At 38.8% G+C, this 16,620-nt stretch overlaps 1 protein-coding gene across 1 annotated transcript in view; it reads left to right on the top strand.

Moving 5' to 3' along the window:
- ccbe1 (collagen and calcium binding EGF domains 1) overlaps positions 1-16,620 on the top strand; it is a 35,056-nt gene that overhangs the window by 14,026 nt on the left and 4,410 nt on the right. Inside the window, exons 3-8 of the mRNA XM_041960006.1 lie at positions 10,058-10,110; positions 10,307-10,441; positions 11,296-11,433; positions 12,728-12,837; positions 14,204-14,312; positions 14,995-15,134. Of these exons, the coding sequence (XP_041815940.1) occupies positions 10,058-10,110; positions 10,307-10,441; positions 11,296-11,433; positions 12,728-12,837; positions 14,204-14,312; positions 14,995-15,134 (685 nt within the window). The remainder of the gene's footprint in view (positions 1-10,057; positions 10,111-10,306; positions 10,442-11,295; positions 11,434-12,727; positions 12,838-14,203; positions 14,313-14,994; positions 15,135-16,620) is intronic.

The following is a 16,620-nucleotide window of genomic DNA, read 5'->3' as shown; positions in this document are numbered from 1 at the left end:
CCGTGCTCTGTATAATTTCCTGAAGTGTCAGTATTAGAGACATCACACACACCTCTGCACTTGTCCTCAGCTTTTTAAGTGAAGGTTTATATAAATGAAAATTTTAGTTTCTCAACTCAAAATGTGACATAAAAGCAGATAGATTTCATTATGGATTACTTCACATTTTATAACGTGTGGTCAGAGTCAAATCCGATTTCCTTGAGCCTGGTACACCACTGAGGATACGCAGCGAAGAGAGGCAGAGGGTCAGGCTGCCTCTGTTATAACTAACTGCCAAAGCTTAGTGAAGCTGAAGTGCTTTTCTGCATTGAGTCGCATTGAAAATCTGACAGTTTTGTTGGATTATGTTGCAGAGGCCAGCACAGCAGGGGTGCTGTACATGGCCAGTGTAGCTGCTAACAGCAGAGCTAATATGGAAAGTGGTCCTTATTTCAAGTGACCTTCTTCAGCCTCACAAAAAGTTGTGCCATTGTTCACTTGCCATGTATTATAAAAAGTAATTTTTCCCACTGTGGCTTCATTTTGGTCAGGCAGGCAGGAACATGTTTCCTGTTTTTGATTTGGGCTGTTAATGTAGGCACACTGTTGTGAACCTCACACCCAAGCCATGATGCAATCAGTGTTAGTGTTTGAGTAGAGCAGAGCTTCTGATCATATGAATTTTTCTTGAATGGAATCATAAAGGAATCCTAATTAAGATCATTTGCTTTTTGTTGAGAGTTATGTGAGAAGATTGATACCACTCTCATAGATGAACTATAAAAATGAAGCTGGAGTCAGGAGGCGCTTAGTTTGGCATAGCATAAAAAGTGAAAACAGCTAGCCTGGCTCCACCCAAAAGTAAAAAAAAAACATATATGTTCTTTATACTGTTTGGGTTGTATGGATTAAACAAATGAAATATAACTAGTTAGTTTTAGGGGTGCAGGTAGACTGATCTTGTTACCTGTTGGACAGAGCCAGACCAGTTGTTTACAGTCTTTATGATAAGTGTTGTTTACCAGCTGCTGGTTGTAGCTTCATATTGAATATACCGGCATTAGAGTGATACTCTATCTTCTCATTGAACAAATAAGTAAATTTCTCAAAATGTTGAACTATTCTTTTAATGGACTATAGTTAGTTTATGACTAGCAGCTACAGTTCTCTTTAATTTGTGACCGTATTGTGTTGCTACATACTCTGACAGCATATTTTCCTACTTTTTTTTTCACAGTTGCCAGGCATTCCCTTTAACATTTTGTCACAAGAGAGGAAATGAAAACAAAAGAGAAAGAATTAAAAGCAGAGTTTTGAATTAGTGACATTAAATTGAGCGATGCATTTGCACAATTTTCAAACCAGACTGCTTGTTTTTTTAAAAGTGAGGGGCCTTACCCAGGCGTATTGTACCAAAGCTGTGTGACTGTCACGGGCTGTGAAAACAGAGTTCAAACAGTCATTAACCAATAGGTTATGTTAATGTACCATGTTAGTGATCAAATAGGGCGCCATTATTTCTCTGGGCAGACAAATACGTACGGTACTCACCCTGGATACAAATAGAAAAAGCAAGGCAGAGAGAAATTCATTTTAAAGGGAATGTAAAAGGCCAACTGAAGCATTTTTATTCTGCACAAGAAGTGATATCCTGTGTCCCAGTCTGGCCTGTCTTTATTCTTCTCTTACCATCTTGCCTCTGTAATGTAATTTTCCCTTCCAGTTGCTTTGTTTGTGGCTTCCTCCCTGCATTTCATTTACCACATTATCATCTACATTTGCTTTAGGATTTCTTTCCCAGGCCTAGAAAACTATCACATGTTCAGCTCAGTTGAGCATTTTAGCCTCATTAAGCTGACAGTTTTGGTTTTATGGATTCCATTGGGTTGCTGTTGCTGTGTGCCTGTTGGATGTGGAAGTAGGTTATTGTTTTCTAACGTGTTAGCCAAAACAGTTTTATAATGTGATTTCAGGACTGTGTGTCTGGCAGCTTGTCTTGGAGTTCTTCTGTCCCGTATTGGCCAGAAATGGATTAATGGAGCTTGCGAATATCCAATTTCCAAGTGGTTCCTTAAATAGCAACTGGTGGAGAAACACTAAGGTGCATGTAAGCAACATTATGTTGTAAGGTATATGGGTGCAAGTAGGGAATATATGACTTCAGAAATTACTTTTGCACATTTATCAGTGATTAAAGTGCCAAAACATCCAATCATCTTATCAAGCACCAGATACTGTTAAATATTAAACACATTTTATTTGTGTTGTAGAGGTATTGTGCCAGTAACAACTAGCCCATTCCACCCTTCTCATAAATTTCAGAACTTGTATGAAGCTCTTGAACAGCTGAGTTGTTGTTGGACCCCTCAGTCTATGAAATGTCCCTTTAGTCTTCATGCTGAGTTATACTGCTAAGTGCATTGGGGTTATAATGCTACAACTGTTGTCTGCAATGACCTTCCTCCAACAGACAGATATTAACTTGTGGAAAAACACATTCTCCAACATCGTTAACCCTTTTATGGCATCTCCAAACAATCATCTGTAATTACATTAGATTTGCTAACAAAAAAAGGACATAACCTAGCATAGCTGAAGTAACAGCAACACATTTGAAAGAGGAATGTTCATGCATTAAGAATCACGACTAAAAGTCTGCCAGTATAGAAAAAATTGTGGCTTGCAACAATCCCTGATGTCTGATTCCTTCCGTGTTGTATTTTTAGCAGAATAAATGACCTTTCCAGTCTGGGGGTTTGGAAAACAAAAAGGTATCCAGGCATTCTGAAGATGTACTCTCCAAACTTTGTTTTTTTATGTGTTCCTATAAACCCTTCCTCCTCTGGCGTTGTTTCTGGGATACGTCACTTGCAGAAGTAACTGTCCCTCTTAATATACTATAGTTTTGTCAGGATCTAGAATAGCTAATGTGTTGCTAAACTTTATCTCCTGTTTGTCATGACGACCAGTATGGGCCTGCAGAAGTAGGACACATTTTGACATGCTGAAGTTTTATTTCTAAATGACATAATGTGAGTCTCCAGAACAAATGTCCAAACCAAGAGGCCTTACAAACTGCAGTGCAAACCTTTGTTCAGTTGTTGATATTACTCTTTGGTGACGCTAAAGCTGCAGAGAGGGAGTCTGATGTGGTTGTGTGTGTGTGTGTGTGTGTGTGTGTGTCTGTTAGCATGTCCGTGTTTGTCTGCATATGTTTCTAAGCATAACTGAGAGGGTTTATATAACAGTGACAGCATTTGAAGTGCCTTAAATATGTGGTTATCAATAACACACAATATTCAGTATCCTTTGAAACTCTTATTGTTATTTATTGCATTTCAGTAGTAATACATCCAAGTAGGAATTTCAGACGACTAAAGGAAGAGGAGACAGATCACTATGTTTAATCTAAAGTTTCCCTTTCTGTTGTCAAAAGTGGACTTGTTGTTGCTGTGGCGATATTTATCACCCAACTAAGTATTTCAAGATATCCAAGCGTTATGTTTATTTTCACAGATTTTTAATTTTTTGTTCAGAAAAATCAGAAACTAGTGAAAAAAAACTTTTCTTGTCTGATGAACAGTACAAAGTATTTTCAGTTTACTGTAATAGAAGAAAATATTCACATTTGTGAATGTTTGCTTAAAAGGGGCTTAAAACACTCAATAATCAGAATTGTTGCGGTCATTTTCTGTCAATCAATTAATCAGTTCGTAGTGTCAGCTCTAATCCAAACACTAGGACATCAGAGAAATGCCTTTGTCTAGATGAGTGACCATAGTTTGCAGATGAGAATGTATCTGGAGCTCACACACACACACACAGCATCAGCAGCTGTATTTGTGATATTTATTCACATTCAATGAAAAACGAATAACCTCTAAGAACTGACTGATTCTCGAGTGTGAATGTGTGTCTGTGAATGTGTGTCTGCAAATGATAGTATAGCTTAGTTGCTTAGAGGACACCACAAAAACAAAAGGGTTTTTTGGTGCAAAGAAAAATTCGGCATTTATTCCCACTCTACATTTCTAAACATGAAGCATTCCTTAGAACAGCAGCCAAACAGCAAAGCACATACATATGTCTCACATGCCTATCATTTATATTCACAATTCAGCTCTGGGTTTCTTCAAGATAAGGACTAAACAAGAACTGTCGCTGAAAACTGAGAAATAGCTACTGAGTGTAGCCCAAGAACTACTATTCAAAAGGTTTTTTGACAGCAGAGTGATACATGTAAGGGCGTACGTGTGAGGGCAGCACTTGAAAAGTGGACTTTGAGTGTACAGCAGAGGTTAACGAGTGATCCTGCTGTCTAAGGTTGAGGAGTGAGTGGATCCTGCTAGAGGAGAGTTCAGAGGTCTGCAATATATCTGCAGTACATGAAAAGATGAACAGTTGTGTTTTGGATAAGTATTAGTTTAGAATGCCAGTGCCAGGGTTTTGGATTTGAAATTAGCAGCGAAAAAGAGAGGGATAAGTCAGTGGGGAAACTACATCTGGATGTGCTGAAGGAGCTGGAGGGAAGTGCTGCAGGTTATGACAAGAAACTGAAGTTTGAAAAAGAAAATCCTGATATTTACCCATATGTACTGTACCTTACTCTCATTTCCCTTTTAATCAGCTTGAAGACTCTGCTTGCTCATTGTGCTACTGTGCACTGCCCTTTGGCAGTACCTTGCAATAAATTTGCAAGCTAAACAACACTTCTGCAATAGCTTCTACACTTGCACAGTGCTTGTCTCGTCTGACCAAAATTCAGAAATATTCAATGATACAAAACAGAGAAAAATTGTAAATCCTTACATTTGAGAAGCTATAACCAGATTGTTTTCGACATTTTCTGTTCGACCATTATATTATTTAGTTATTGAATTAGTAGTCTTTTAATGTATCTCTTAATTCACAGCATTCAGCATGAGCAGGCTAATTAGTGTGAGCGCAGCGGTTGTCTCCTCTCCAGTTTGACATGTTCTCTTGAGTGGAATGCAGACATGTTATTGTATATCACTGGCAGCAATGCTGCACAAATAAGCCTCCACTGAGCGGTCTGCATGTGTTGTCTCACAGCTGTGTATGTTTGTGTGTGTGATACCCTTTAGTTTTGTAATTGTTATCACTGTAAGAGAGAAGAGGGGTGCAGTGTTGTGATAAAGGGGGCCTCTCTTGTGAAGCTGCATGTACTATATGCATCTTCATCCTTGTGCACTTATTGCTACCGTAGTTGCTTCCACGCTAACTCATGTGTCATTGTCAATCAGTATGTTTCATTACAGGACAAAACCAGCCCAGGCTGGTCCACCATGTTGGTTCAGGGGAGGTCCATTGTTTATAAGGTAATTAGAGTGTTCATGGTTCAACCCGGGTAACTGAGGTCAGACTAATCTATGTCTAGTTTTCAGGGGGGCCTGTAAAATGATATGGATCACTGACAAAATGAAAAAACCTTTAGGTAAAAAAAAGGCACAGGTGGCAAAACAATTTCTGATGTCTGAGTCTCTGCTCATTTTGAACTCATTCTGATTCTTACAAGTGCAGGACTCACGGTGTAGTGTGCCTCAAATTAAATGTCAGTCACAAAGCTGGTATTGTGTCTGTGTGTGTGTGTGTATCAGCATGTGACTTCGCAAACTCTGCTCATTGATATTCTTGTAGAAAAGTGTTTGAGATATCTTTCCCCCTTGTTCTCTCGCTCATGAATATAAATGAAATCCACATGTGTTTTAAATTTGTTTGCTAATTTGCATGAAGTACATGAGCAGCTAACAAGCTTGCACCGGATTGTATTCTTAGCTGTTGTTATGAAATGTGCTAAGGGCCCTGTGCGTCATCCCTCAGCATGGTCTTACCCATGCTTAATTTTCTGGATATCAGTTATTCTGTCCCCTAGTGTGTCACTGTGGAGAGTGATTTAGATCTAAGCTGTTTCTGTTGTTCAAATAGTGTGAGCAGAGCTGAGGTGGACTGTACTGTTAAATAGGTTTTTGGCAATCAATGCCAGGTATTGACTCAGACAGCTGTTTAAATATAGACAAAGCTGTTTGAAAAGAATTATATCCTCCTCGATTCACGTGTTTGTGTGCTCGTGCAGAGGCTGGAGTTCTCTCCATACACACTGCATTTATAAAAGGAGTTGCTTCTTTTAGAGTTAACTTGGCCCTCACCATGGGAAAACATTACAGTTTTACCCCAAGCAACTTAAACACTTACCATTCTGGAAAGGTGTGTTTGGACTGTAAGCACTAATTGCAGCCTTAGCCATTGCCACAACATGTCAATTGACAAAAATCTCTCTTTAAAGTAGGCAATAGTATGACTGCAGAGCATTAGTTTGAATATTCGTCCAACTGGACACTAACATGTAACCAGGCAGTAAAAAACAACCAACAGTTTTAATTTATATTACTATACATATTTTGATATATAAACTCTGACTGGATCACATAGTTGCACAGAGCTATACATCTGGTCCATGATGAGAATGTTATTTTCATGTATCAGCAGTTTATCTCTTGAGACCCTCCATATCCAAGACCTGACGGATTTTCCACCCCCAGACGATAAATCATGTAGTTGGTTTGAGGTTATTGTGTTGCTTTAATGCGCTGACCTTCAGCTTCGTATCCGTCACCCAGAGTCTTTACTGGCATGTTGTTTTAACTTGTAGACAGGTCATATCATTACCATCTCAGTTCTGGGTGTCTACCTCTCCCAGTCTGCCTGCTTTCATGCCCATGTGTCAAAATAAAAAAGGTTATTAAGGGGACAACATAAGAAATCAACAATTTAAATTAAATCAATTTGTATAAATGGAAAATGGCTGATAATACTGTAATTGTGTTTAAAAGTGCTTTAATCTGCAAAGTAACCAAACATCACTTAGATTTTAGACTTGTTTATTTAATGATGTAATGAGAGAAAGTACAATAAAGTAGAATATTATAGGGAGAATAAGTATATCTCTGGAAAATTTAATAAGTTGAGAAAAAATGAACTTGAACAACACAGATATGGATCCAGTTTCCATGGGATGTTGTTGCCTCTTTCATGATCTTCTGGAGATGGACATAGATGTTTGTTTTCTCATGATTGTTCAACTAACCATGGTTATTTTGCTAAACTGGTTATTTGCTATAAGTGTCTTCTGTCCTCATGAGGATGTTATTGTGACATGAAATATTGGGTCACACAGGAAACCATCGTCAGATCAGCGCTCTCAGCGTGTCCAAGCCGTAGCCTCTCTCACCCACAAACAACACACTTTATGCTGAAATGTAACTTACACAAATGGAAAGGCAGAAATGGATACGATTTTCCACAATTTGGCATTCACTCCTACATTTTATAGTACAGTTATTTACTGAAATAAGATATTTTAGCCTAAATAACTGCTTATTTCAAAATAACGGATAAAGAAAACAGGGTTTCCCCTACAGAGGAAGTAGATGCCATCTGTGATGAAATATGTCAAGAAGTGTCTTATCTAATGCCATCTCTGCTTTTCTTTCACTTTCCTGATATGTTAGACATGGTTCTACTCATTGTCACTTTATCCAAGGTGCCTGTCTCTACACTTTATCTGAATTTAGCTTTGAAACAAAAGTGTCCAGGTTGTATATTGTATGTGCATGAATCTACGTCTCTGTTAGCACATTTCTTATTTTGTAAATCAACAGTGGGTGCCATTTTTATCAATCAAATTCAATATATGAACTTTCAAAAGCAGAATCACACATTGCAAGCCCGCAATGAACATATGCATGAAATCCACCAACACATAAACACTGAATTGCGTGCACGCAGAAGCGCGCACACACAGACACATGCACGCACACAGACACTATATTTAGATACATACACAAAAACTACTTGTGGCCTGCTCTCAGCTCATGGAGGACCTCCTAAGTGGTGCTTGTCCCTCTAATTTGTACATCAACCTGCAGGAGTTGCAGCATTGAGACTTGAAAAGAGATTGTTGCAGGTTCATATTTTTTCTGGCCGCATCAAGTTCAGTGAGGAAGGCTCTTATGGCCCCTCTTTCGGTAGTAAATATTCTGTTGTGTGAGTGGTGGATAAGTACTTGGCTGCTCTGTATATCCTGTACCCATGAACATGACTGTAAAAGCAGTCAACTGTAGATGGTAGACCCATTAGATTCCAGTGGTGCAGAGTCAGTGATTTACTTGTTTTACCAGGATCATATTTCTGTGATGATGTTAAAGCAAAAAGCATAATCTTTTTATAGATGGGTCATTAGATTCATAAATAGAAATGGAATTAGCAAATGGAAAATCGTACTGTAATAAGATGAGAAACTGAAATTAAGTGATCCTTTGTTTCAAAATGTACTACAGCACTGTGATACATCTTCATTCTGTTCCAAGTCTCTAATGGGCCATTTAAAAGAGTGGTCTCTGAAATTAATCTGAAATCTGTCAGTTTAACTGGCCTCAGATATCATAGTCTGCTTTTCTTACTCTTCCACATCATTCCCTCAAATGATTTCCTTATGTACCATATTCATCTCTTTAGTTCTCCTGAGGTGTGCTGTTTACTAGCTGGAATTCAGACAGTTGTAAGTCACACTAGCTTCAGCAATGGCAATATCGGTCTGTTAGTCAGTCCATGTCTTTGGTCAGACTGAAATATCTCAGCAATTATTGCACTGATTGCTATAAATTTTGTACAGAGATTTATGGTCCTCAGAGGATGAATCTTACTGACTTTGTTGGTCCTGTCTTTTCCACTATCGCCACCATGTGGATGTGATCGAAATTTCTTGGCAACTTTTGGATGGATTGCCATGAAAATTGGTACAAACACTCATGATGAATCAGTAAGTATGCTGATCCCACAACTTTTCATCTAACATCATCATCAGGTCAAAATTTTTATTTGTCTTGGTCAACATTTTACCTGAAAACATGGGCATGTTAACATTGTCATTGGGAGCATGTTAGCATGCTGGCATTAGCATTTAGGCTCACAGAGCTGCAAGCACAGACCATAGACTCTTAATCATGTTTTTCTATGGTTAACCTGGTTGACCACATATTAATCAGACAGCCATGTAAAAGAAATGAATAAATACATTACATAATGTGTCTTTAAATGGTGGTGACTGCAGAGTAAGGGGAGCTTTCATTATATGAAACAACCAGACAGGCCCATTGGAATAGATCATGACTCCTGAATAAAGGCTGTAAAGAATTATAGAGTAATCTTTTTTCCAGTACCACTATCAAAGTGATTGTTACTGCACTATATTGCCATAAACTAATGGTGTAATTGGATTTTTTTATCACCTCCTGTTTGAAAGTCACACCTGGTAGCACTTTTCCTTAGAGCTGAGTGCAAGCGAGGGATGTGGCCTGTGCTGATAAAAAAAAATATTGCAACAGTATGTTATCATGGAAATGGTATGAATTAAACTTAACACAGATGAGGGGAGAAATTATGTAACAGAGAAGATGTTAAAGGAAAGCCAATTAGTTTGTTGCTTTACAATGTCTCATCATATTATTTTCTCCCTCACCTGCAAACACAGATGTAAACTATTTGGGTAAACAGTGACTCTGTTCATTATGATCTCTATGAAAATAGAGACATAAAGTCTAAGTGCAGATGGATGGATTTGAATAGATACAGTGAGCAGGAACCAAACTGATGTAGCAGACACATAGAGAATATATGAAGAGTGAAGTTCAGTATTGGTCAAAAATGAGAGATTCAAAAGGGAATTTTTGAAGATGAAACAGGAAACACCACACTGTCAGCATAGTGAACCCGTGGGGGGATTTAACGGTAATTCAGAGGAGTGTCATCAGACATGAACGAACATGCAACAGCAGGCCAGATCCAGCAACAAGACCTGCAGGTGTGTGTGTGTGTAGTCTGGCCACATTAATCTTCATGAAGATGTTTCCCACAGAGGCAAAGATCGAATCATAACAAATTCTGTAGATCCATATTCCTGTTACATGTCAATCATTATGCACATTATATGGAAATATGGGACCTATTATGTGATTGTTCACGTATTTTGGATGCATGTCCATTTCATGTTTTACAGAAAGAAATGTTGCAAGGGCTTCAAGTTTGTGCTGGGCCAGTGTATTCCTGAAGGTAGGGAAAACTATTTGAATGTCTGTCTTGTGTATTTGTGATTATTTTGGAATTCTCTCCCATCATGTCCCTTAACACACATCATTTTATTTTCTCTTGTTTTAGCCTCACTGAATATTTAACAACCCATGACAGGCATGTTGCCTGAAGTTTTGATTAAAAAAAAAAAACTGAAATGCCCCATTTATTTCTTTAGACTATGATGTGTGTACTGGCGCCCCCTGTGAGCAACAGTGTACTGACCATTTTGGTCGAGTGGTGTGTACCTGTTACCCCGGCTACCGCTACGACCGTGAGCGCCACAGAAACCGAGAGAAGCCCTACTGTCTGGGTGAGACCTTATACAACAGCACATGAAGATAATTCCTTTTTAAAAACAAGGGGATGCTTTACATTTTCAGTTTTTAACAGGTGAAAGTGTTAAGACAAGATACAGCTTTATTGAAATTAAGAAGAGGCATCTAGAAGACTGTGACTTGTGTCAGAGTATAGTTTGGCCTCTCCTGTCTGTTAGATTTATGAAATCCTTGTAGGAAAATCTTATAGCAGTTCTGCAGGACAGGAAGTCAGTCATCTTTAAACAATCTCTAGAACGGATTGGTCTGGTTAAAACTGAGCTCGGCAAAAGGTCTTTCAGGAGGAATAAATTGCAGCAAAATGTAAAATTGGATCACCTGATTTCTTTTGCTCGTTTTGAAATATTAATTGAGACTCCCATACTGCAATGCACTAGTACACTGCACTGAGGAAATGTGATAAAGGTGACTGATAATTTTAGGTTTAGTTTGGCTTTTAATCCATGCTCATAATTCATTCATCATAGTAGTTTGTATGTAAAATGAATGATAATGCATTTTTTTACATTATCATTCCTTTTATCCTTGTTCTCTGTATTCTGAATTGAATCATCCTGCATATAGTGCATAAAAGTTTAAGCTGGTTACTTAATTAAATATGCCTTATATATGTTTGTGTGTGTGTGTATGTATATATATATATATTTTACAATCTATTATTTATGTGTTAGATCGTAGATTCAGATTCTGCAGGTTACGTTTTTCTATACTTTTCTAGGTTTTTGGGTATGTGTATGTTAATGTGTTCAAAGTTATTTTAATTGACATTGTGTTTTTTTAATTTGCTTGCTGTCCCTTCTCTGTCTCTGCCTGTCACTGTAACCTACAGACGTCGATGAATGTGCAGACAAAAACATGACTGCATGCTCTCAAATCTGTGTCAACTCTGTTGGGAGCTACAGGTGTGAGTGTGAGAAAGGCTATTTCCTGGAAGAAGATGGGAAAACATGCACCAAGGGGGAGAGAGGTGAGAATAGTATTTTTACTGACATTTTCTCTTTATTCAAGGGCACATCTGACTGTGATGTGGGGCTGACCACACATGGTATTTGGTGTGTGTGTGTGTGTGTGTGTGTGCGTGCAGGAGAGAGTTAAAGAGATGGGGGTACTGCAAACACTGACAGCTGGTAGTCATTACACATTGCAGATCCTTGTGCATGTCAGAACAGTTCTGTCTCTCAAACATACGGCTGCCCCTGTGACTCCTGGTCTTTTCTGATTTGCTGGATGAGGAAAACATCACAAATGGTTCAGGTGATAATAAAGGGTTGCTTTTTTTCCCCAGATTCAGTTGCCAATGAGGCAGTCAGGGGCTATAGATTTGCTACTTCCTCCAATGAGTTTATCTTCCATTACCTACTATAACATTTCAGAAGAAGCTGGGGAGTGAGAAACTATGTTGCATATAGTCATGCTCCTGCCTTATGTCCTGCTGCTTTGTAACATAGAGGAGAAAGTAGTGTCCAGACACATTCACTCATCCATAAAATATATGCATTCATAGATTAGGGCCCATTCTACTGCATGCCAGGGACAAAACCAGGAGAACTAGTGAGCCCTGTGATTTTCATGTTGTTTTTTCTCTTTGCAGGATTGTGCAACTTTATTGCTTTAATATTGTATTGTGGTTTCTGAAAGAGTGGTTGGTCGTAGAAAAACACTTTCATTAGCAGCCCATCTTTTTGTCAAAATATTCAAATATAGAAAATATCATTTTATTGCATTGTTTTACCTCGAGCAGAGCCAGCAGTCAGACATTAGTTCTGCACTAGTCTACATGAGGGCTCTGACACATTTACTAGAGCACATTCCTGTCTGAGTCAGGGATATGTGACCCACAACACTCAGGTCTCACAGGTGACAGTGTTACCTTGAGTTACCCTGCACTGTATAAGTCACTCATCCCCTAAACAGACAGTTAGCTCACACAGTTTGAATCGACCCATGGAACTATCACCAGAGTAGCACCATGTGACTTAGCAAATATCAATCCTTACAGTTCAGTATTTTTGGTTATTGAAAGTTATTCTTTGCATTATGATGTTATAGAAATAATTCAGTAATCAATGAACTTACTAATCACACTTCAGATCCTTTTAATAGGATTGCTTTAGCACAATTTTAACTTTTTAAAGACATATCCTGCCCAAATCATATTAAATGTCTACATATAAACAATGTGATATTAGGTTTTTTCCTTTTCCTGAAAGAAACATTTTCTGGCAACTTCTGTGACAGAAACTTTTTTTTCAAATTCACAGCAGTGCATCTCTTTGAGAAGTCTGACAATGTGATGGATGTGGGTACTTGCTCAGCCACATGTAATGATTTCCTCCAGATCAAGATGTCTGTTCTGCAGCTTAAACAAAAGGTAAGGGTCAGATTGGAACAAAAAAAGCACACATTTCAATCTACAAATATAAGATTGAATCTATACAATTTACCTAAAACACTACATTATTTTTTTTTTATTATTTTAAATCATAATCCTGACATCCTTTGGTTTTTTCTAGTATTCTTGGTCGACCACAGAAAGGCCCCAGTGAGCATTAAACACACCTTCTTGATTGAGCTTAATGTAAATATCTGCAGAGCTGTTCTGTTTCTTTATCTCCAAGGAGACCATACCTGACAGTATTTCAGAAACAACAGCAGTTAGATTTTTACAACTCTCTTGAGATTTATTGTAGCACTCTCTTTCCTACTGAAAAATATCTGAAAAAACTTTCTTTACTGTAGATGGTAGATTTATTCAGTAAGTGGGAATTGTTGGGTCATTTGTGTGAAACTCAACAGTGGGGTTACATTTCCCTCTGTGTAATCACAGGCGTCTGAACCTATCTGAGCACGAGTCTGTCAACAGTGGCACTCAGCACCCTCAACTGTAGCACATTACATATTGCTTCCAGCTGTGTGGTCTCTGTTTCTGCAGCTTTACTCTGTATGACTCTTTTCCTTAATGTTAATATATTTAGAAAACAAAATGAAAATACTGCTCACTCTACATTATCACATGCATATGAAGAAGTATATTCTCGTTTATTCAGATCATGGGTGGGTCAGAGTAGTAGGATCACACCATGGTTCAGACACCTGTGCTCAAGGTTACAGGCTACAGTCTTGCATAATGCTCACTGTTTAGCAGGTGAACCATGACCTTGCAGTGTGTGGGGGGGTATGTGTGTGTGGACATATGCTTCTATGTCTGTGCGCATGAATTCTGATTTGTAGGCCCTTGCAACATAGCGAGGCCTTTGACGTGTTTCCCTCTGGGATTGTCAGACCCACATGATGTTACACAGAGATCAAAGATAACATTTCCCAAGGATGCCACTTAGCATCCTGAGCAGGAACTCTCCTGGTCTTACTGAATAATGCAGAAGGGTTGCCTGGCCCTCCATCTGTCTGGGTTACAGCTTGCAGCATGGTGCAGATGGAAGATCAGCTTTCATCTTAGGCCGGTTATATAATTTTAAAATTATTTTACTTGAAGTTGGCCCTTCAGTGTGTAATTTACCCGTCCCATTTGACAGTACGCTACTTTATAAATCACTGTTTGTTAAACCATGTTAGGAATGACAAAATTGTGCGGTTAAGCATTTGGATGTTTGACAGCACTTCCAAGTTAAGGAAAAACAGACTTATACGAATATGTATTTTTGTTGGCTATCTTCTTTATTTGGAATATCCTTCCAAATGACCTGCTCACTTACTCATTGTTTTCATCCTAATTCAAGATGGCCATGCTGTCAAACAGTGCTGACGTCCCTGAGCAGATGACCAGCGAGAAAATCCTGACATCTCCCATATTTTTACCAGGGCCCCCTGGTCTCCCTGGTCCCCCAGGTAAAACACATGAAGCTAAAAATAATAAAACATTGTCAGACTCCGCATAGAAACTGGCCAACATCCAGCAGGGATGGTATGAGGCACTAAACAAAAAGCACAGCTGAGGCTGATGGGAATTAGTTTTGCAGGTGTTTGGTCATAAAACAAAGTAATGGACAAATTAAAACTTTGGCGCTTGATGAAAAGTTAAGGGGCACAAATGTTATCATCATTCATCACGAGGGAGACATGAATACCTGTCCCAAATTTAATCTTAATCTATTCATTAGTTGTTGAGACATTACACTGAAATCCACAAATGTGAACCTCATGGTGCTGCTAGACTAGAGGAACAGTAAGAGGAACACCAAAGTCATTAGAATTCATCATCAGGTGTTCAAGAATGTCGCTGCATAATTTGATGCCAATTGGTGCTGAGATGTTTCACTGAATAAGTGAAAACTTTGTCCTCCCAGTGTCGAGGAATAGTCGAGAGATTCAGATTTCATGGCCGTCGTAGTTGTAAAGATATTTCAGTCAGGACCAAAGTGGTGGACTGACTCACTGACATTGCCATCTCTAGAGCCATACCACTCAACATGTCTAGAAAGTATTAAATCTATACCGCAAAAATCATCATATATTCAATGTCTGACCTTTTTTGTGATCAGTTCATTAATTTCAGTCTGAATTGTTTTAGGAGATCCAGGACCAAAGGGCCCTCCGGGACTTACAGGACTGATGGGGCACCCTGGGCCTCCTGGTCCGAGAGGCTTGATGGGACCCATTGGACCCACACCAGACCTGTCCCACATCAAACGGGGCCCGCGAGGACCTGTGGTCAGTTAATATATACTGTTTTTTCAGTTATTTTAAATAACTGTGTTTCAGTCAAATCTGCCTTTTGACGGTAAAACTGTGGACACTCGTTGTTCATCCCAGATAAAATAGATACCTTTACTGCATTTTGTATACAATTTCATTTGTCGTATTCCTCATTTATATGTATGCAAGTATGAATGTTTGTGTTCTGACTGTGACCTCTGCTGCTCTGAGTAATACTTGGACACGGTACACTGGTCTCTTATGTCCATCTTTGTGTTTGTTTTCTGCTGGTTCAGTTCCACACTTCTGCTTTGTGTTACACAACAGAATTACTTAATTAATCTGGATGACAGCATTGAATGCAGTAAAACCTGGAAAGACTCTTTTTACTGAACTCTATGTTTCAGTTGTTTGGCATTAATTTTAGTACTCACCAAAGTTATTCAGAGAATTTAGTAATCCTGCATTGTGAGACAGGCCCTGGGAGAGCTGTGATTGGCTGATTTCAAGAGCAACCAAGTGTCTCTTGAGCCGACACATTTCAGAAAGACACAAATACCATCCCATCACGCACCCTTAAAGAAACCCACACTTTTGCAGGGTGAAAAAGGATGACACGTGGTCATGGCAATAACAACAGAGAAGGCTGAATCCTTTTACAGCTTCGGTTGTTTTCTTTGGCTCGCTGTGTTTTTGTGCAGCGCTCAGTCTTGCCTGCGAGTGTGAACCCTCTGTGTTCAAGTGTGGGATCTGAATCAAGAATGTGCAGGATGAGGCCAAAGAGACACATTTCTAGTTTTTAAAGCTTGACTGTTTATGCAATCACATTATTGATAAATCAGACCACCAACACTTGCAATCAGTCATATCTGGCTGCATGAGGCTAAATCAAGAAGTCTGGAACCTAGTACTTACAGTACAAAGTGATCTGTTGCTTTGTGCGTGTGACAGTTGGATGTGTTTTAATTCAAAGCTCTTTATATTCATGAGTTGTTAATACATTTAATCAGTGCAAATCCTGGTGAGGTCTGACTAAAAGGGAGTTGTCCCTCTCTCCACACATAAACCTGATTAGATTCTGAGCACAGTTATGAGGTCTGGCCACCAGGTCACATGTGTTTGACTGCATGTCAGGGTTTCACAGATGATGAATGTGGTATAGTCTGTGACTCACAGGCTTGGTACTGATCTGATTATTGGCCCAACTCCCAATACAATGTCTTCACACTTTAATGATGATTATTCCAGGAAGGAGATCAAAGCGTTCTCTACCATCGAGCTGAAGTCACTCAGAAATGGCCTGGAGGCAGGCACAGACTTAATCTCAGATAATCGATGTTGGTGGAGCACGATGAAAATGTCAGTTTTGAATTTAAAAAGATTTAGAATAAATTAATTTTCTGTGAAAGTAGTGAATTGAGCATTAACACATATCTGTTTGGGTGCAAGGCAGGGAAACAGCCTCAGATAATCACATGCATATTCACATTTATGACTCTCA

The sequence above is a fragment of the Chelmon rostratus genome, chromosome 19, assembly GCF_017976325.1.
Source record: "Chelmon rostratus isolate fCheRos1 chromosome 19, fCheRos1.pri, whole genome shotgun sequence".
Lineage (NCBI taxonomy): Eukaryota > Metazoa > Chordata > Actinopteri > Chaetodontiformes > Chaetodontidae > Chelmon > Chelmon rostratus.
The sequence above is the reverse complement of the archived record's forward strand: the minus strand, read 5'-3'. Positions and strand labels throughout refer to the sequence as shown.